This window comes from Petaurus breviceps, unplaced genomic scaffold (genome assembly GCF_028583685.1).
Source record: "Petaurus breviceps papuanus isolate PSGF00001 unplaced genomic scaffold, PetGlider_PUasm1.0 90865, whole genome shotgun sequence".
NCBI classification, from domain to species: domain Eukaryota; kingdom Metazoa; phylum Chordata; class Mammalia; order Diprotodontia; family Petauridae; genus Petaurus; species Petaurus breviceps.
In genome coordinates, this window is record NW_027187367.1 from 18,542,075 (window position 1) to 18,564,772 (window position 22,698).

General features: G+C 40.5%; 1 protein-coding gene across 1 annotated transcript in view; it reads left to right on the forward strand.

Moving 5' to 3' along the window:
• APOBEC2 (apolipoprotein B mRNA editing enzyme catalytic subunit 2) overlaps positions 1-20,332 on the forward strand; it is a 22,398-nt gene extending 2,066 nt beyond the window's left edge. Inside the window, exons 2-3 of the mRNA XM_069073633.1 lie at positions 15,232-15,788; positions 19,918-20,332. Coding sequence (XP_068929734.1) covers positions 15,232-15,775 — 544 coding nt within the window. The 3' untranslated portion in view covers positions 15,776-15,788; positions 19,918-20,332. The remainder of the gene's footprint in view (positions 1-15,231; positions 15,789-19,917) is intronic.
• The last annotated feature ends 2,366 nt before the right edge of the window (positions 20,333-22,698 follow it).

A 22,698-nucleotide genomic window follows, 5' to 3' on the forward strand; every position in this document is an offset into this window, starting at 1 on the left:
AATCATTCTAGCTTATACTGTCCTAGGCCATACACACATATGTCCCTGCTATTGCAATGGAAAAAAAGTTTCCTAGCCTACAGATATGACTGGGCACTGAAGACTCTTCTGTGATTTATGCACTCCAAATACGGAAAATTCCTAGTGACAGACAAGTCCCTAAAGGGTCTGCAGTTCAAGTTTAACTTTTGTGTAACCCCAATGTTCCTGATTTTAAAAAAATAGCAAAAAGCACCGCCTTCCATTTCCACAACCCACATCCCCAATCTAGGTGGAAAGGGAAGCTGTCAATGTGAACTTGCATTAAGGAAAAGCTAGAAGTCTGTAGCACAGAGAACAGAGTGCTCTGAAATGAACAGTGAGAAATCTGTTTCCTTCCACTCCAGAGAAACAAGCAACAGATGTAGGAATTTGTCCCCTGGGGCCCCTCTGGGTAAATAGCCAGAGCTGAAATAGCCTGTAGGTGTCACTGTCCATTTGTCCTGGGAGGTAGGAAGAGGAGGTTTGCACCCCTCCTCACTTGTCAACCTCTGTGTCACTGAGGTCAGCAAGCTCACAAGTCAAAGATGATTCTTCAGGTCAGACCCCTTGAGGGGTGCTCTGGGATTTGGGCCTTGATTTGGCAGATTAGCTCAAAGCACTTCATACTCTGGGACTTCTTGGTGGTAGAAAGAAGGGGGAGAGAAAAAGAGAAGAAGGTAGGGAAGTGAAAAAGGATAGGAAGGAAGATTGAGAAGAAAGAAAAAAAACATCCTTTTTTTTTCTTGCCTTCAGAGTTCTTATCTTCAACCCAGAGACTGACAGGATACAAAAGACAGACCAAGAACTTACATAAAACAATGTGAAAAAAATTTCAAGGAACACCATGCAGAGATGCAATAGACAAATACTGAGAAGAGGCAGGGTAGAGGAAATATTAGATGCCTGTGCAGATGAGATGGCGCCTCCAGAAATTGGAGAATCTGCCTTCTGATGATCATCCCATAAGCCCCCCCACCCCTACCCCTTCTCAGACTCTAAGCCAGATGCATCAGAGGGTAGCAAGTTGAAGCCCTGGAGGCAGAAGGCTGGAAATACTGGCATGTTTAGAGAACTGAAGAGTTCCCTTGGGGGTATACAGTGGGGGTAGTACTACAGACCTGAGCCCCACAAAGCTTTGGGCTTCTGGAGAACCAGAACTTGGGAGGGAATTTATTTCTACCTAGTCCGTTGATTTTTGCTGTCACCTCTGAACACAATGTAGCAGCTAGATGGTACAGTGTTAAGTCAGGGAGCCTCACCCTCCTGAGTTCAAATTTGACCTGAGACACTTCCTAGCCCTTGTAGCCCTGGGCAAGTCACTTCCCCTGTTTGCCTCAGTTCCTCATCTATAAAATGAACTGGAGAAGGAAATGGCAAACCAGTCCAGTGTCTTTGCCAAGAAAACCCCAAATGGGCTCATAGAGTCAGATATGACAGAACACAGTACAACTGAGTGAAGTACCAGAGATAAAGTATAAGATTGTGTTCCTCTTCTATAGGTTACATGATTGATAGGCACGCTCCCCACAACTTTCATCCCAAAGTAATGTACATCATATTATGTCTTTGGAGTGTGTGTGTGTGTGTGTGTGTGTGTGTGTGTGTGTGTGTGTGTACCTGAAGAAAGCTGACATCAGCAAATGAAAGCGGCAACCCTAGGAATCTCCTTAGTCATGATGCATCAGCAAAAATGAGAGAAAGGTTAGAAGGAAGTGAAGTATCTTGGTCATAATCACAAATTCCAAATGCCCTGGGGTTAAAGGGATGGCCCAGAAGGAAGAGAAACTATCCAGCTGACTCCATCAAGCCTTGATTCTGTGGCAAACCCTGTAATGGGGATGAGAATTTGAAGATCTTCCCTGCCCCTTAACAGACTTAGGGGGGAGTTTGAAGACCTCCCCTGCTTTGAAAGTAAACTCTGCCCCCTAAGATGCTGAATGTAATCACAGGGAGCCTGTGATGGAGGGAATTTGCTGAAGGGAAGCAGAACCCACAGAAAGCTGGTCAGAGCTAGCCAGACAGTAGGGGAGAGAGAGGATGCAGGCAAAGAGATAGAGAAGTTTGTGAGTAAATATTGATCTTGTATTGGTTTGTGGGAAGGCTGAAGGATGCTGTGGCTCTCAGTGTTATTATGGCTTCTGAATATCCTTGGTACTATGATGGAATCAGCTTACTGGTTTGGGGATTCGGTTTTCTGGTGTCTAAATAAATGCTTCAGTTCTGTCCTCTATATGGAGAGTTTGGTATATTTTGTGATTGACTGTCATGTGATACTTATAGTCATGGTCTTTATCATGATCACGGGCACTACAAATATTGCATTGGCACTACAAATCCCTTGGCCTTTGGGTCTAAAAGCAGGTGACACATAGCTAGGTGAGTGGTGATAGATAGTAGGAAAGCTTCCTGGGAAGGAGGCATAGACATACAGCAGTTGTGGGCCTCCCATCTTCTTGATTAAGGACACCAGAGAAATTCCCTTCTCAGAAAGGAAAGCGTGTGAATGAGGCAATGTTGCCATAATGGGGAAAGCATTCACATAGGACCTACTATGTGCTAAGAACTGTGCTAAGAGCTTTTTCCAAATATTATTTCATTTGATCTTCACAACAACCCTATGAGGTGGGTGCTATTATTATCCTCATTTTACAGTTGAGGAAATTAAGGTAGACAGAGGTGAAGTGATTTGTTCAGGATCACACAGCGAGTAAGTGCCTGAGACTGGATTTGAACTCAGGTCTTCCTGACTCCAGGCTCATTCCCTACCAGTTACCTCTAACAGGAGATGATCTTGACATCAAAGTACCAGGCTTTCTTGGCTATGTGATTACTAAAGTTCCTTCTAAATCAAAGTTCTACTCTACTTTCCTGGTTTCACAAGGCCATGGGGTATATCTACCCCACTCCTGGGATCTTCCTGGGCTCCTTTTTGCTCTGGATGGAAGTAGTTAGGGAATAATCTACATTTTTCTTTACCTTAGCTAATGAGGAAGGAGGGGTTCTTTTCCATGACAGAGGGAACTGGGACCCTCAGTGACAGGAGTTCTGATTCTTTCTCACCCTAGACTGTTTGGCCTCCTTCATGAAAGGATTATTGAGCAAGGCAGGAGAAGACAGATGGGTAGCAGGAACTTAGAGAAAAGGGGAGGAGACAGGCATTTACCTTCATTGTAATACAAGGACATCTTACTTCCAGTGCCAGACACTAACATCTTCCCTCCATAATCCCCAGAGAGGCAGGCAAACAGGCATTGGGACAAGAGGTCACTGGAAAGCACAGATGGGTCAGATTGCCTCCCTCCACAAGAAAATTCACCTTCTCCAAGGAAAGGTCAAGGGATCACAGGATTTTAGAATTTAAAAAGACCTCAGAAGTTATCTTAGAGGTTATCTAGTACAGAGGTAGAAAATGTGTGGCTCAAGGCCACGTGTGACCTTCTAGGTCCTTGGGTGCAGTTTTTTTTTTTTTTACTAAGTCCAAGTTCTACAGAACAAATCCTTTTATTAAGGGGATTTATTCTGTGAAGTTTGAATTCAGTCAAAGGGACACCCTTGAGGACCTAGAGAGCCACATGTGGCTTCAAGGCTGCAGGTAAGTAATAGAGTAGGAGTTAAACCCAAAGTTTCCAGCTTCCAAATCCAGTGTTCTGGTGTCACGAGGCTAAAATGAGATATTTGTAAAGTTCTTGACACAGCGCCTGGTACATAGCAGGCACTACAGAAATGTTTATTCCCTCCCTCATTCAGTCCTCTTTCCAATTCCTGGTCTCTGAGGTCTCCAGTGTTTCCTAAACTTCCACTCAATCTTCCTGAATAGTCAGCCAATAAACATTTATTAAGCATGTACTGCGTCCTGGGCAGTGAGCTAAGCAGCAAGTATACAAAGAAAAGGTCAAGACAACTCCTGTTCTTAAGAATGTCACCATCTAATGGGGGAGACAATACCCCACACAACCAAGTTAATACAAGTTGGAAATAACCAACAGGGGGAAAGCACTAGAATTGAAGGGTGATTAGGAAAGATTTCCTGGAGAAGGAGGGATTTTAGCTGTGACTTGAAGGAAGCCAAGAGGCAGAGATGAGGAGGAAGAACATTCCAGCCATGGGAATAACCAATGAAAATGCCCAGAGCTGGAAGATAGAGTGTCTTATTCAAATAACAGCAAGGAGGGCAGTCACTGGATCCAAAGAGGGAGAGGGGTATAAGAAGGGGTAAGAAGACTGGAAGTGGAGGGGGGGTGGTGGGGGGGGACAATATCAGCTTTAGGCTTTAGGAGACAATATCAGTTTTAAGCTTTAGGAAGGTCATTTTGACAACTGAGGTGAGTGGGGAGAGACTTGAGGAAGGACCCTCTCCCAATCTCACCCAAGGATGATTCTATCTAATTTTCTCCAAACCTGGACTGCCCCATGGGCTAATAGGGATATATTTATTAGGACAAGCAACCTCCTCCCCTCCACGGCTCACCTAAAAGACCAGCTGGCAGAGATGGTCCTTTATAAGAAAAGAAAACAAGCTTAAGATGCCTCCCAGACTCTCACTTGGGGCATATATACACTCTCAAATATGTACAAGTTTTTTAAGCATCTTCCCCTGATGATGGGGAGGGAAAGGAGAAGAGAGGGAAAGGGAAACTGAAATGAATAAGATAATATTTGTAAAGCACTTAGCACCAGTGCCTGGCACTTAATAAATGTTGGTTCCTTTCCTCCCCCCTCCTTTGGGAGTAAATCTGGTGGAAGGGTTAAAGGGAAAGGAGAGCAGAAGGGAGAGCTGAAACTAGGTAACTTTCAATGATACATGTGTAAAACTTGGGAATTTTTTCTGCCACAAATGTTTAATCCCACTGTCACCCATGTTTCTGTGTGGCAAGTAACCTCTGTTACTCCCACCATGTTGGTATGCTCTCCTAGGAAGTGGTGCCTTAGGGAGTGTGCCCTCCCTCCCCAATCTCTCCTCCCTTTCAGCAGAATCTAATATATCATAGTTTAGCTTCTATTAGAGTTATCTGAAGGCATGTCATACGCCATTCTAAGGCAAAGGCCAACTTTGTATCCTTTAAAGGATCTAGCACAATGACAAATGCTACTGAAGCAGAAAGGGAGCTGAATCTGGAGTCTAAGAAACCTGGATTCAAATCCCAAGTCAGCTATTTACTGTGATCTTAGGCAAGTAACTTTACCTCTCTGGGCCTCAATTTCCTTACCTGTAAAATGAGGGCATTGGATTAGACCTTTAAGGTCTCTCCAAAGATTGGAGAGAGATGTTTTACTTGTTCAAATGTCCCTTTTCACCACAGAATAATGCAACCCTCACATTTTGAGGACATATTTTGATTATCAGGAACAACTGCTTATCACAGCTGGGAGAGTTTTATAAAAAAGAGTTGTATAAAAAATCAGAACACTTTCATTGTTGAGTCATTTCAGTCATGTCTGACTCTTTGTGACCCCCCATTTTGGGTTTTTTTTTGGCAAAAATACTGGAATGGTTTGCCATTTGCTTTCTAGCTCATCTTATAGATGAGGAAACTGAGGCAAACAGGGTGAAGTGACTTGTCCTGGGTCACACAGCTAGTAAGTGTGTGAGGTCAATTTGAACTCAGGTCTTCCTGACTCCAGGCCCAGGACTCTGTCTATTGTACCACCTAGCTGCCCCACATCAGAGCAATAGCTTGTCTATTATCACAGAATCTCAGAATTTAAAAGGACATGAGAAGTCATGTAGTTTGATCCGTAGCTGACCAAAAAGCCTTTTTTATGAATTATCTGACAAGTGACCATTCAACTTTCCATCCTAGGTTGGAAATAGGTTCTATTTGTTGAAAGTAAACAGAAGAGTGCCTAAAAAAACTGTTTAAGAGAGTTCAAGAGTCAAGACTGGGCAAGTAGGTGGTGTAGTGGTTTTGGAATCAGGAAGACTCATCTTCATGAGTCCAAATATGACCTCGGATACTTCTTAGCTGTGTGACGCTAAGTAAGTCTCTTAACCCTGTTTGCCTCAGTTTCTTCATCTATAAAGTGAACTGTAGAAGGTAATGGCAAACCACTCCAATATATCTGCCAAGAAAACCCCAAATGGGGTCACAAAGAGTCAGATATGACTGAACAACAACACAACAACAGGGGAGATCATACTCTTGTCTGCAGCACCCTAGGACACTAGGTTCATAACATCAGCATTGGCAGCTGGTAAAGTTTCTCAGAACAATTCCTTCCATTATCCCTTCCTTCTCCCTCTCTCATACTCATCTCCTTCTCTTCTGAACTATAAAAAATAATATGTACTGAAAGGGTTTGCATAAGTAAACATGATAATTAGGAAAAGAATTCTATTACTGATGCAAAAAAAAGTATATATACTGTTAGAATATCTGCAACACTGCTTTCTTCTGTTAGGGGGAAGTAATTGAGGCCACTATATTATGACTAAAAAAAAAAAAACAAACATCCAGTAGGGGGGAACTCCTTTTTGTTATATCATGGACTTCTTGGTAATTTGGTGAAACCTATGGACCATTTCTCAGAATGATATTTTTAAATGCATAAAATAAAATACTTATGATTACAAAGTAAACAAATTACATTGAAATAAAGATGAAATGTATTCCCCCCCATTCAATATCATAGACCCCTTGAAATCTATCCACAAGACCTCTTATGGGTCTATGGACCCCAGGTTAAGACCCTCTTTTGTAGGGAAACTTTAGTCCCCCTTTCAGACATTTTAGCTGCCTTTCTAACTTGTTTCCATCTCCCCAGTGTTGACCTCCAGAACCTGGATGTTCTTGGTTTCAAGAGAAGCCCCTAATTCAACGGTGAACTTTCTTTATGTCACTAGCATTTAGCACAGTGCCTGGCATATGGTAGATTCTTAATAAATGTTTACTGACTGACTGTGAGAGGTAAACAGTACCTCCTTCACCCTCTATTCTCCTTCTGATCAAGATAGCCCAAGAAAAGCTAAGCGGTCCTTGCTTCCCAGCCCACAAGAGGATCAAGAGTAAAAACTTTCTCTGTGATTTGTTCTTCTTCGAAATAGTTTCCTCTGTAGCAACATCTGGTATAGCACACCTCCTCACTGAGCAGGAGAGAAGTCTGATGCTGGAGGGAGGAGAAAACTGGGTATTAATAGAGTGCTGACCTTTTCTTCTCTCCTCTGGTTTCTGGTTTCTCTGGGTTCCTTCCTTGTGCTCAGGGAAGCTGGGTTTCAGCATTCCAGCAGAGAAGAGGGCTCTTTTCAAGCTGGGCACCTCATCTCTGGATCTAGCACCCAGTATCAGGCTAGAACAAATTAGATGTCTCTGCTTGAGAATATCAGGAAAAATCTTTGGAATGGAAGAAAACCTATCCAGAAGTCAAAGTGATAGGGCCCTCTGCAAGTTCTATTAATTTAGTCAGGAAAAGTTTACAAAACTATGTTTGTGCATTTAACACTTGTTTTGGTTAAATCCTCTAAACTCTGCAGGAAATACCTATAGGACTTACTTGCAAAAGCACAGTTACTCATTCTGTTAAGGGATTTACTCAGTTACTGAGATTGCTCTGGTCTACACTAGGGGATGGAAGGAAGGAAAATGGTGTCAAAGAAGAAGCAAAATGCAAATGAAGAGTAAGCTAGAATTAAAGCAAAAAATACAGTACTTTTCCCATTCTCCATATACCTCATTATACATATACAATATACACACAGATATCCTACATGTGTATTAAATATAGTGTATATAATATAGAGTAGATATGTTCTAGAAACATTATATATATATATATTGTTATTATGTCCTTTATTCTCAAAGAGGACCAATGATATCAAGAGGGTGATGTCTTCATTTGCTAGTGAATTAGATATGAGTGGGGCAGAGCTGAGCAAAGTCAGCAGCCTCACTGCTGATAAGTACAGAGTTATCAAAGCATAGTGCTGAGACAAAGGTCAAGATAACTATTGATGGCCTAGGATTCAGGGAGCGACCTTGGTCTTGGTAAATTAAGGTTTTTCTAGGTAGTTTGTCTGAGAACAGGCCCATTCAATGACTAAGAGCTACATAAGAGTTGAGACAAATGATGGTTCGATTTACCATCACAAAGATATTAATCTGAGAAGGGTAGACTCTCAGAATTTCTGGCTGTATAGAAAACATTCTAAGCCATCAAAATCTAAACAATGAGTCACAGAGGGTTTGGTTGGGGTTATTATTGGCCATTCAATGAAAGCCAGAGTGACTTGGGTTTTAAGGTGGAGTCAGGTAGCTCTATTTAAATCATAATGGGCTTTTAAAACCCTGTCTTTTCAGAGCTATGTTTCAAGAAATTAAAAATGAAAACCACTCAGGACAAAAAAATAAATCATCCCAGCTCTTTCAGGGAAAAAAGGAATAAAATAAATAAACAGATAAATGATGTGATGAAGAAGAAGAAATATCTGCATTCCCTAACCTGCTCAAATAATATACTATGTAAAATACACAAATATGTATTCTTTGTAAAGAGTATATGTTTGTATATTTTACATAGTATATAATATGTATAATATATTGTAATATACATGTTTTGTGTGTGCATAAATGTTTCTGTATGTGTATGTATGTAAACAGCTCACATTTCTGTACTATTATAAGGTTTACAAAGTGACCTCCCACAATACCCATGTTAGGTAAGGTAGTACAAATATTATTTCTCCCATTTTAAAAATGTTGACACTAAGGTGGTAAACTAACTTGTCAGTAATTCTACAATTAATACTGTAAACATTAAAACCAGGGCTTAAACCTAGGTCATTTTCTCTCTTCCCACAAAACCCATCTTTCTTTCAAATTTTCTTACCACTGTCCAGGGCTACACCACTTTTTTAGCCAGAGAAATTGAATAACCTCAGAGTAATCTTGACTCAGTTCTTATTCAGTTCACATATCTGAACAGTTGCCAAATCTTATAATTTCTTTCTCTTCATTTCTCTTATACATCCCCTCTCTTCCACAAATATAGCCATCACCCTAGTTCACACCCTCATCATTGGACACCCTGCCTCAAGCCTCTTCCCCACTCTAACCCATCCTCCATACCAATGGTGTCAAACATTCCACTTGTGGACTGCCTCTTGCCCAAAATACAGCCAAGTGTCTGAACTAGATTAAAGTGTGATTGAGAAATATTTAACAAAATAACTAAAAATTGATGAAACATAAATAATATTACATTTTAAAACTATGTCAATATATAACCCACAGTGATCCTTATGTACAGTTTAATGGCCTCCATTTCACGTAGAGTTTGATGCCAGTACTACACACTATTGTCAAAGTGATCTGCCTAAAGTACATCTGACCATATCATCTCACCCCCAACCTCACCCTCATCCTGACTAACTCTTACTCAAGAAATTCCAATGGTTCTTTATTGCCACTAAGATTACATATAAACTCTACTGTTATGAAACTTGAAGATCTTCACAGTCTAACTGTCCCCTTCCTGTCTTTCCAGTCTTTTGACTCACTACTGTATTCTATGAAGCCTATAGTCCAGACACACTGGCCTATGTGCTATTCCTTCCATTGCCCATTTCCATGCTTTTGTGCTCCCTACTAGAAATGCTCTATTTCTGTTTTCTTCCATTATTTTCATTCTTTTGATTTTGTTTGACTGATTTGTGATGTCTCATAGAGCCATTAGCTTCCACTTGCTCAATTCTAATTTTTAATGAATTATTTTCTTCAGTTAGCTTTTGTATTTCCTTTTCCATTTGGCCAAAGCTACTTTTCAAGGAGTTGTTTTCTTCAGTGTACTTTTTTTTTCCATTTTGTCCATTGCATTTTTAAAGGAATTGTTCAATATTTCTTCTACTTCTCTTATATGACTTTTAAAATCCTTCTTAAGCTCTTCCAAGAAGGCTTTTTGAGCTTGAGATCAGTTCATATTCCCCTTTGAAGTTCCAGATGTGGGTATAATGACCATGTTTTCCCTCTCCTGTATTTGTGTTTTGATCTTCTCTGTCACCAAGATATTTCTCTATGGTCATTGTTTTCCTTTCATTCTTCTTACTGATGTTGTTTGTCTTTTTTCTAGCTTTTAAATTTGATCTCTGTTTCTGGGGTCCAGGAGCCACTGTCTCAGACTTCTTGTGCTGGGGGCTAGGGACCTGGTTACTAGTTTTCTGTGCTTGGACTTCAGGTGCTGGAAGCTGGATGGTGTAGTAGTCTGGTAGTTTACCTGGTACGGAACTGGAGCTGGTGCTGGTGGTTGGTGTGTGCCTGGTGCTGGTGCTTGCCTCCTCCTCTACCCTGGGGCTCAGGATCTCTCACTGGTCTGCAGAAGTGGGGCTTGCTGCTAGTTTGCTGGGATGTCACCTGTCCTGTACTGGTCCCCTTCAACCACAGCAAGATGAACCTTTCTCATTAATCCCCCTAACCTTACAAGCTAAAAGACTGATGTACCCCATCTTTCTGCTGGCTCCACTATTCCAGGATTTTTCCTGGGGAAATATTCTCTGGGTTTTTCAAAATCTATAAGGGAGGGTAAGAGTGACTTACTGCTTACTCCACCATCCTGGCTCCCAGAAGTTTTTGAAATGCTCTTTTCTAACCTCTGATTCTTAGATTCCCTGGTTTTCTTTAAGACAGCTCACATGCCTCCTTCTCCAGGAAGCCTTTTCTGGTCTCCAGCTACTAGTGATCTCTCTGCTTTAAAGCTACCTTCCATCTACTCTGCATTTATCTTGTATGCACTGATTTGTATATGTTGTCTCCCCCATTATAACATAAACTTCATGAGAGCAGGGACTATTTTTGCTTTTTCTTTGTATGCCTCACACTTAGCATCCTCACCCTGATACACAGTAAACATTTAGTAAATGTTTGAGTAATTGCCTTATAGTCTTAGTTATCTTTCCACTTCACCATGCAACCTATTATGTAGATAACACCCAACTGACAAAACAAATCTTATTAACATTTATATATTGCCTTAAGATTTACAAAGCATCCTACATACATTATCTCATTTGATCTTCATAACAATTCTGTGAATCAGGCATTATAGGTATCAATGTTCCCATCTTACAAATTAGGAAATTAAAGTTCAGAGGAATTATGACTTACCCACAATCACAAGGCTAGTGTCAAAGGCAGGATTGGAATTCATTCCTTTCCTGATTTTAAGTCAAACACTCTGGTCATTAGACTACTCCATATGATAAGAAGAGTAAACGCCTAACAGAACTCTAAGGTCTAAGAAGAAAAGAAATGCTAGCCAACAGTGGGGTTCAGGGAATATTTCAAGGAAAAGTTGGATTGTGATTTCAACAGTGGGAGGTGGGAGAAGAGTGGCAGGGGTAGAGAAGGCTGTGAACATAGGCATGGAGGCAGGACAGCACAAGGAGACTGAGCTAGAGAGTAGCTTAAATAGAAGATAAAGAAAGGGCAGAAAAAATAGACTGGTGCCAATTTATGGATAGCATTGAGTGGGAGGCTAGGCAGATTCTATTTTATTCATGTAGGGAATCACTGATGGATTTTAAGGAGGAATGGTATCATTAGATTTGGCCAGAAGTTAACCTGACAGCAGCAACAGATTGATGGGAGGGAGAAGGAGCAAGAAAGGAGGGAGAGTTGAAAAGGGAAGATCTGCAAGGAAGCTATTATTATTGACCATTTAGGAAGTAATGAGGGACTAAAGTTAGTGGTAGTGAATAGAAAGTAGAGAACTGAGAGAGATTATAGCCTTTAGGAATTAGTCTGGAGATCTTTTTACTTCAAAGTGAAGAAAACATATGTGTTATGGACCCTTCCTGGAAATTTTTGCTTGGGGACCCAAACCTTCTACATATTCTGCTACACAGGACAGTGGGTCAATAATTATTGCATATTCTCCATGTAGAGAGTACTACAAAAGCCACTCTGAGAAAACAAGGTTCTTTTTTATAGAATGCTCCTAGCCTGAGGGGGGAAAAGATTCATAAGCAGAAAACAGACTTAAGACAACGTGGAGAGCAACATGGAAGTGATTGCAAATGAATATTGTCCAACTAAGCAGCTAAACGATAAAGGGAGAAAGAGTAAAGGTATGATTTGGAGTCAAAGGGTCTGAGTTCAAATCCTGTCTCTAACACTTACCACCTGTGTGATACTGGTTAAATAAAGGCCTTTCTGGGCTATTTCCTCATCTAAAAAATAAGGGGGGAGAAGGGGTGGGTTAGATGACCTCTATGGTTATCTGATGGTTGTCTATGGTCCCTTTAACTCTTTTTTTTTTTTGCCTTCTGAAGGGCAATTGGGGTTAAGTAACTTGCCCAAGGTTACACAGCTAGTTTTTGTGTGTGTGTGGGTGTTAAGTGTCTGAGGCCAGAACTGAATTCGGGACCTCCTGACTCCAGGGCCAGCACTTTACTCACTGTGCCACCTAGCCACCCCTAGTCCCTTCAACTCTATGACTGTGAATGGGATGAGGGTCTTAGGAAGGAGGTTTTCAGCTGGTTTGAAAGGGAACAGATACATGGTTTGATGGAGAAGAAAGGAAGAATGAAACCATAAGAGCACAGATTTTAAAATGGAAATCATATTAGAGGACATCTAATTCACCACCTTAGGTCATAAATGAGGAACTGAGATCAAGAGAATTTAAGTGACTTGCCCAAAGTCTTGCTGATCATACATATTAAAGTCAAGACTCAATCCCAAGCCCTCTGACCCCAAATCCCTCTCTTTTTCCATTATTCCAAAGTCCTTCTCCTTTCTGCTAAACCAATGGTTCATCTTAGGTGTTCTAAATGGTTGCTAGTTTGGAGTAAGTCTAACCTTGTGCTAGGGTAAAGGGTGGGCTCCAGGACAGGGAACTCATCAGAGTCCCCATTCTTTTGAAATGTTAAGTAAATAATAAACACCTCTGGTTCAGGGACAGAGGGGCTTAGGGAGCTAAGTATAGTGTATTGAGGAATCCCAGAGGCTGGGCCCCCACAGTCATTTATCTCTATAGTGGAAAATTAGCTTGACATGAGGGAACATGGAAACTTGAGTTTCAGTGGGGGAAGGGAGGGCATGGATTCTACAGGGGATTACTTAGCATTCACCCCACTCTTTGGCATCCATGGCTGATCCCTTAGGTCATCAGTATATGGGAGCACCAATGCTCCCCCTGCACATTTGCCAGCAGTTTGAGTAACCACTACCTCAAATTAGGTCAGAATAGGATCATGGATTTCAAATTGGAAAGGACTGAGGTCATCTTAGTTCAACCCCGTCATTTTACAAAAAAAGATAGAAATGACTTGTCTACTAATGGGTAACAACTAGTTAATGGCAGTGCTGGGACTTGAACCCAGATTCCAAGGCTCTCTCCACACTGCTTCTCATAGTCCAAACAATTTAGCCCTTAATTAAATATTGTCTCATATTGTTCTGTTTCAAGTATGTCTTATCTTCCTTGATTAGATTCAAGGTAGGAACTATTTTTAATTCTCCTTTTGCATCCTCCATTGCATCTAGCTCAGTTCTGGACATACTGTAGGCACTTTCTCAATAAATATTTGATTAGAAAGGTAGCTGTTTGACTTTGTATGATAAGTCACTCACAAGGTTGTTGTAAAGTACAGGTGAGATCACATATATTGTCAGAGAACTCTCTTGACTGAGAAGAATGGGACCGTCTTAGAAGAGGGGTACCAGTAAATGGAGGTCCCAGTGATTACAGGTCAAAGATAGGAAGCCAAACTAAAACAAAGAAATTTATTAGTATGCTAAGGAAAGCTGCTCTCACTAAAAGAAGCTTCTACTTCTTACATTACAGATTTGGTTTTTATAACCTTTTCAGGCCTGCTTAGAGTACACAATCAGCAGCATTTTGTGGCAAATTTGGATAGATAAGAAACGAACTTCACATAAGGAGGAGTAGAGAAGAAGGGAGAGAAACATAATAGTTGGAATACAACCAGCAGGATTTATTATAAGAAAATATTCCCTGTTCAAGGGAAGGAGACAAGAGGAAGCGACCAAGTACTTTTACAATTGTGAAAGGCCTTTCAGGAAAAAACTGCAAGATCTCCTATCTAAGGATGACAACTAGTTGTCACAACAGTAGATGAGACCATCTACTTTATTATATCCTTTCATAGTTTATTATATTTCATTTCTCCTTCAATAGGAGTTAGGAACTTCATAATATTTGGCTACCAAATAGTTGAAGTATTAGTCCTTCAAGATATTGCAAAATAATTGTAGTTCCTATTTCCCACCATGATGTAAAGCATTATGGCATATAAATGCAAGGTGTTATTTCTATTTCTCATAATAATTAGTAACTATTAGTAACAATGGTGATAATAATATAGTTGAGTGTTGACTACTTCCATCCATCAAAGTGATTAAGTGATGATGATTGGGACAAAAGGAAGGAGAAGGGAAAGATAGGTAAGGAGAATTCTTGCAAGTTTATCTGCAAGACTCATCAAAAGTCACCTCATTTTCTTCTCTACCATGTATAAAGAGAAATGACTGTGGTGGAAGAAGGATGGAGTTTGACATGAAAATGGACAGTTTTGCTGAGGTCTTTGGTAAATGGATGCAAGAGGGGGCAGACAAATGAACACCAGTAAGGTAAAAAGAAAATGAAGTTTTGTGAATTCCACACTTATTATATCCCCAGAATTCACCACCCAAAGCCAAGAGAAAGTTAGGAAACAGCCCCAGATGGCTTTGGGTGGGAGGTTTATGTGGGAGTTTGATCTGTTTTCTAAGTGGGATGAAACTGTGTACACACTGCACTCATCTCATCCCTCACTCTGGAGTCACCCTTGCTGCTTTTTTTAGTAGGGAATCAGCTAAAAGTTGGGAGGCAGCTTAGTTAGTGAATAGGGTGCTGAGGTCGGAAGGCCTGTGTTTCAGTCCAGGATTTGACACACTCAAGTTATGTAATATCGATGCCTCAGTTCTGTTACCTATAAAATTATAGTTTAATATCTGTACAACCTATCTCATAGGGCTGGTATGAGGAAATTGTAAAACTTTAAAAGATACTGTATATTTGTGTAATTTTATAGTTTCTTTGTCTAACTTGAAGGAGTTGTAACATGATAAATTAAGTTCCAACTCTGAAATCCTATAATTCTTGATTGGGGCAGGGCTCTCCATTGCAGTATTGATCTTTAACTGGCTATCCTTCCAAACAAAATCTCACCTGATGGCCCACCTCCTTTCCTTTTTTTTCCCCTCTCTTCTTCATCTTTAGGGAACGGCTTCCTGTCAATTACTTTAAGTTTCAATTCAGGAATGTGGAGTACAGCTCTGGACGGAACAAGACCTTCCTGTGCTATGTGGTGGAAGTCCAGGGCAAGGACGGCCAAGGCCAGATGTCCCGAGGCTACCTGGAGGATGAGCATGCTGGATCCCACGCAGAAGAGGCCTTCTTCAAAACCATCCTGCCCACCTTTGACCCTGCCCTCCGCTACAATGTCACTTGGTACGTCTCCTCCAGCCCCTGTGCAGCCTGTGCTGACCGCATCTCAAGCACCCTGAGCAAAAACAAGAACCTTAGGATGCTCCTCTTGGTGGGTCGGCTCTTCATGTGGGAGGAACCTGAGATCAAGGCTGCCCTGAAGAGGTTGAAGGAAGCAGGATGCAAGCTACGCATCATGAAGCCCCAGGACTTCGAGTATGTGTGGCAGAATTTTGTGGAGCAAGAAGAGGGAGAGTCAAAGGCCTTTGTACCCTGGGAAGACATTCAGGAGAACTTCCTTTACTATGAGGAGAAGCTGGCTGAGGTCCTGCATTGATCTGCCCTTACATGTGAGTCTGCCTTCTCCCTTAACCCTCATCTGGGCCATGGGCTTGGGGATTAGGAACCTATAACCTAGCCCCCTCCTACCCTTCCAGTCTTCTTGTACTTTACCCCCCAACCTATACTCTTCAATCCAGTGGCGTTGGTCTCCTGGCTGTCCCGCACACAAAATACTCCATCTCTCAGCTCCTGGTATTCTTTCTGACTGTCCCCCATGCCTGGAATGCTCTCCCTCCTCCACTCCAACTACTGACCTCCCTGGCTTCCTTTAAGTCCCAACTAAAATCCCAGGATTTTAGGAAGTCTTCGTAAAGGTTCCTGAAGGAACACAGGAAGTCTTCCTCAACCCCTCTTTAATTTTAGTGCCTTCCCTTCTGTTAATTATTTCCTATTTATATTATATATCATTATATTATTTCCTAATTATAGCTTGCTTTGTATATGTTTGTTTGCATGTCATTTCCCCCATTAGATTTTAAGCTCTTTGAGGGCAGGGACTGTCTTTTACCTCTTTCTGTACCCCTAGCACTTAGCACAGAGCCCAGAACATACTAGGTATTTAACAAATGTTTATTGAATGAATGAATGAGTAGGGAGGGAGCTCCAGTTCTCCTACGGAGGGCTTTAACTCTGCCATGCAGAGGATAGAATGATGGACCTGGAGTCAGGACAACAAGTTCAAGACTCTATTCAGACATTTGCCTGCTGTGTGATGATGGTCAAGTCACTTAACCTCTTTTACCCTCAATTTCCTCACCTGTGAAATGGGGATAATAGCCCCTACCTCATAGGGTTGCTGTAAAGACCAAGTGACATAATATAAGTCAAGTGCTTTGCAAACCTTAAAGCATTAAAGTCTATCATCATCATCAACAACAACAACAAAACCTTTATTATCAGAGAAAAATCATTCCAAACCTGTTTTGTTTCAACCTGGCTCTGCTTTCCCCTCCTTCCCACTGGTCAGGGGAACTGTCATACTTTTAGAAATTCATAAATTCCTAATTCATGCCTCTTGGTCCTTCAGCCTACAACAGCATGACTCACCCTGATGGTGTAGACATGCCTTGATCAATCTTGTGCAAACTGGTCTCATCCTGCTACATCTACATATCTTGGTTCCCTTCTCTAAGGACACAGTTTCCTTTTTGGCAAAATGAGGAGATAAGATTAGATAATCTCTATGATTTCTTCCATCTCTAAATCTATGATCTTATAATCAAAATAACTTCCCCATACCTAAGGAAAGAGATATAGCTGAAGTTGACCAGGGATTCTAGAGTTGGGACCCAAAGCCCTGGTAGAGTGGGAAGTGCATTTTATTTTAATTTTGCTTTTTGGAGGGGGAAGTGCAGGGCAGTTGGGGTTAAGTGAATTGCCCAAGGTCACATGGCTAGTAAGTGTTTATCATCTGAAGCCCGGTTTGAACTCAGGTCCTCCTGACTCCAGGGCTGGTGCTCTATTCACTGTGCCACCTAGCCGCCCCAGAAATGCATTTTCTATAGCCAAAAAAAAAAAAAAAGAATATGAGGACTAAATTTGGTTATTAAAGTAAATATCAAAGAAACCATTATATCTACAGATTACCTTCCTTTTTGCCTCATGCCTGTTAAAAACCTGAACCCTTTGCAGGCACATTGTTGTTGCTACCTTCCCATTATCCTTACTCCTCTTTACCGGGTTTCTCTCTCTTCGAGGGATAATGTTTTAATTTCTAAACAATTTTTCAAGTCCCACAAGAGGTTTGAATTTAATGTCTTTGGTTTTGGTATTTCTAAGCAAACAATTATAAAATTATTTTAAAGGAGATTTATGATTGGTGTTTAGATGTATAACTCAGGAGCCATTCATTTTTTGTTGAGGAGCATCTCACTAAAAGCCCATGAAAATGTGCTGAAAGGAAAGGAGCTTGGGATGGCAATGAGCCATGCTCTGCAGGAAATGTGGCTGGTTAAGATGATGTATTTATCCAACTGGTTGCAAACATCAAGTCAAACCCCTACAGTGGTCAAGAGAAGATAAGAAAACTAGAAGAGTAGCTGTGTTAAGGGAGGATTAGCCATTTAAACATCCAATTAGGACACAATTAAGACCAACTTGGTGTCTTGCTGGGGTGAGTTAGATCCTTAACCAAAACAGACTGAGTGCCCTCTTCGAGATTAATGGATCCTTTTGTACACATTTCTAGGTTTGTTCTGCTCTAATTTTCAACCTTAGAAATTCTATGTAATATTCACTGAATCCCTCTGCTAGCCTCTGGGTAGGTAGTCACAATTACCCAACCATTGCAAAAGGCCTTGGAAGTCTTCCTGACTTTTGCATTATTTTACCTTAGGTATTTATCAGCAGTCCTTTGCCCTATGGCTTTCTTCATATTAGTTTGAGATGTAGGGCCAGGTTAGTTTTAGAATGCTACCAGTAAGGATATTTCAGTGCCCAAGAGCCAGTGTTTTCTATGCACCTGATCCATACCTTAATGATAACTTTTAAATGACATTTTATTTTATTTATTTGGCTTTTTGGAAGGGGGAGGTAGGGCAATTGGGGTTATGTGACTTGCCCAAGGTCACATGGCTAGTTTTTATGTGTGTGTGTGTGTGGTGTGTGTGTGTGTGTGTGTGTGTGTGTTAAATGTATGAGGTCATATTTGAACTCAGGTCCTCCTGACTCCAGGGTGGGTGCTCTATTCACTGTGCCACCTAGCCGCCCCTAAATGACATTTTAAAAAAATCTTGAATCTGCTTGAATTTAGTGGGAAATGCAGATGGAGAGGGACCTGGCCACTAATAGAAAACCAGAAGATGGTTTTCAAATTGAGCTTTATTGAATCCATAGCCTGGGCTTTCCACCCTGTTTTCCTCACCAAAAATTGGACCCTTTCATTTGATTTCAAGTTTAAAATAAAACACAAAAGTCCACTGGTTTGAGATTGTGTCTTTGACTCCACCATCCAGGTAATTAGACAAATAAATCTTGACCCCAGGTGATCAAGTAGTAGTATGCTTTCCTTTCTATGAGGGCTAAAGAGTTTGGGAAAGGACAAGTTGGCAGAGTGTTCACATGATCCCAGTTTGAGATCCTGAAGAGACCCTAGTCCAATACCCTTTCAAAGATGAAGAAATTGAGATTCTGAGAAATTAAATGTCCTTTAACTTGTCCTGGGTCACAAAGTTAGTAAAGTGTCTGAGGCCAAGTCCAGGATCCTATCAACTATACCATGTTACCCCATTATTGGATCTTTTAAAAATATGCTTATCCACAAAGTTATAGGCATATGCCTCTGTAGGCATGACAGTGCACACATGTCAAATATATATATTTTATAACAAATTTTAAAACCCTGGATGTTTTTGCCTTTCCCATTCTACAGTTTCCTGGACTACTCCTTCCTGAGGTCCAGTTGTTATATGTTCAGGGAATACATGCTAATTATTACTATTTTTTTTTTGGCCTGAGCAAAACAGTTAAATTTACCTTAAAAACAATCACTAAAAGCATATCAAAATAGATTTTGAGATCAACTTCTGATTATCTGTAACCACAAGGCCATGGCTAATTAAGGGTTTTGGTTATTGATGTAACCAATCTGAAAGTAGGTCTGTGGGGAGAAAGTTTAGGGGAAATAATTATTCCTAGGTCAGAGAGAAATGATTTTTTAATTCAGAATAATTGGAGGTTATTCATGTTACTGAACATTTAATGATTAATTGGCATAACAGCATTATCTATATTGGTTAAGAATGCTTCCTTCTTTCTGAGTTAATCCTGTTACTGAAAGGGTGATCATAATTATGAAGTGGTTAAAGGATCAACATGGCTGAAGCAACAGTCTTAGAAAACAAGTATGTTTTAGCATTGATTTGTTGCAAGTTTCTTACTCAGTTTTGCAAAACACAACAGAACTTTTCATTCAAGATAAGAAATTGCTAAGACTGGTTCTCTCTGCATTTTCTATCATAAATATGAGGGGAAGAAGGGAGGGAGCTCAACCAAAAAGCAAGCCAAAAATCCCAAGACATTATGAGGCAAATTCAGGAAACTAGCTCTAATGTGAATGGTATTCTTAACTCTGAAAGAAATTCTTATTTTGGACCAGCAGTTAGCCTCTAGTAACATTTTTTCTCTATCTTTCCCTAGGCTAGCCTGTCACCTCCAAGAGACATCAGTGACATACACAGCCATCTGGGACATGCCTGTGGCTTCCTAATACCACTTGGAGCCAGACAGTATCCAAGTCAACCTAATCAGACAGGCCCCTAATGGACTAAAAATATACTCCCTGTGCTGCAATTAATTTAAGCTGTGCCCCTCTTTGTTAAAGTTGCTCATGGGGGAAGGGAGGGACAAAGTAAATCTGGGTGGGGGAGGGGGGGCAAAAGTGAAAATTCAATTGTTTAGTAAACAGGTTAGTCACTCACCAACAGGCTGTAGCATAAACCAAATATCCTCAGACCTAAGGTACCAATCTTAGAAATACATCCAGCAATGTGTTTTGTAATGTTAAGAAACTTTTTTTAAAAGAGAAAACCAGCAATCATAACCAAGAGAATAATGTTGTGTTTTGGTTTTTTTTCCTCATGCAAACTGAAAGATGCTAGGCTTTCAAGAAACCTAGTACCTAAGAGTTATAAATAGCAGGATATGATCCAACACAGGGTCGAAACTCAAGTCTAAGGATTAGAACTGATTTTTTTTTTCCTCCATCTGTGACTTCACTGGTGCAGAAACTCCTTCCACAGAGGTAGCTCAGTAATTTATGTATTTTATAATTATTAGAGTAGCCTATGATAACTGAGGTTAAGTGAATTATCCAAGGTCATATAAAGTTCATATTTGTCAAGAGAAAGGACTTGAATTTAGGTCTTTATGATTCTAAGGTCAGGTCTGTCTTCATTCTAGCACTGCCTCTGAATCAGTTCATAGTAAAAAATAATAGGAGGCTTAATTGGTAATTGCTCCAACAACATGACAACTCCTTTTTTTTTGCTTTTTGGAGGGTAATTTGGGTTAAGTGACTTGCCCAAGGTCACACGGCTAGTATTTGTGTCAAGTGTCTGAGGCTGGATTTGAACTCAGATCCTCCTGACTCCAGGGGCAGTGCTCTATTCCCTTCGCCACCTAGCTGCCCCATTAAGTGCTTATTTCTTTTGTTTTTTTGGAGGGCAATTAGGGTTAAGTGACTTGTCCAAAGTCACATGGCTAGTGTGTCAAGTGTCTGAGGGCGCATTTGAACTGGGGTCCTCCTGACTTCAGGTTCAGTGCTCTATGACAACTCCTTATACAACTTTCTACTAGTGTCTTTCATCTCCATAATAAGGTTGTCTTGGGGTTTTTAAAAAATTTTGTCCCACATTCAGGCTGGCTTCTGGATGCAATTATTTTATTAAATTATCTGGCTTCCTCAACCTTCTCTGAAAACAAAGATCAGGTATGTAACAAAAGAAAAGTGAAACTTTTATCTCCCAAGGAGTAGTCCAAAGCTTAATTACCATAATAATTAAGCAGCTAACTTTTCTAACTCCAGAAAGAGGGCAGGAATTCCCACACAGTGAGATACAAATTAAATCATTTACAGAGCCTCTAAAATGTTAAAATCTTGGTCATTATTCCCACTTCTCTGGGACACAAAACCTTGTAAAAACACACTGTGTGAATTCTTGGTGTTTTCCTAAACCTTGGCCAGGTCTTCCCAGGAATAACATTCCTCATTTCGAAATCAGGGTCCTGTTTCCTTTCTCCATTCTTTCAGTGCGATAAGTCATAGGAATCTGACCCAAGTACTATCTGCAAATGTCCTGACCCCATTCATCTCCAGACCATACTGGCTGAAGTAAATGTAGATTTAATGGCAAAAACCAATGAGACTTTTCCAAATGCAAAAATCGACCCTGAACTCTTTTTTAAAATGAGGGAAGCAGAACTTCAGGGGAAAATCTTGTACTTAATAGTGCTGAGCACAACAGCTATGTGCAACCACGAACCTCTCCAGCATTCAAGGCCAGAGTCTAATGGAGACACACTACACAGGGGAGTCCTAAAATCTATGTGTAGATACAAATGAAGTTAAGTAGATATTGAAACTGCTTTTTCTTATCTGAATGAAGTGATAAACCAAACACAGGTCTGAAGTACAAAGATTACATTCAAAGGTAGTTTTAAAGTGCTTTACCAAGATCCATAACCCTTCTAACATTCATGGTTTGTTTTTTTTTTCCATTTGGAAGGGTAGCTCAAGAAGTCTTGTTTTATTGAGAACTCACTATAGGAAAAAAAATCACTAACTGGTCTGGCTATTCTAATTCTTAGAACAGAAACACAGAAGGAAAACATGTACATATAGCTTTCATAAGCTACTCATTTTAAATATCACGAGCTTTGTTCTGTTGGTCTAAAAAATGAGATAAATGAAATGGCTGCAATACCTTAGTTTGTCACAGGTGGGTTTGGTAATACAGTTTGAAACTAGTGAAAGGAACAAAGAAGACCACCACAGGGATAGCTAGGAAGCTTTCTCTTCTCTCTTATCAGCCTTTAAATAGCCAGGTGTGTTGGTCTTTTCTTGGAGTGGGCTACAGATGAATCTGGTACCAGGCACTAGGTAGCATTTAAGTAACAGATAGCATCACAGATGGGATTCCACCACTGAGAAGATATATTTGGTTGGCAATATGTAAAAAAAGAGCAAAGAAACTCTACCACCTGAGGGACGTTAATTTTGCTCACATCATTGTAAAGACATTTCTCAGTCTACAAACTGGAGAAGATGGGGGGAGAGAGCAAAGATATGAAAGCTGTAAAGTCTCAGTCATTCATGGAGAGGGCTCCTGACTCATCATTAATTCCAGTTATATAATTTCTCATGAAAATGACTGTATGGTTCCTTACAGTAGCTTTGAAATAAGGTACTACAGTCAAATG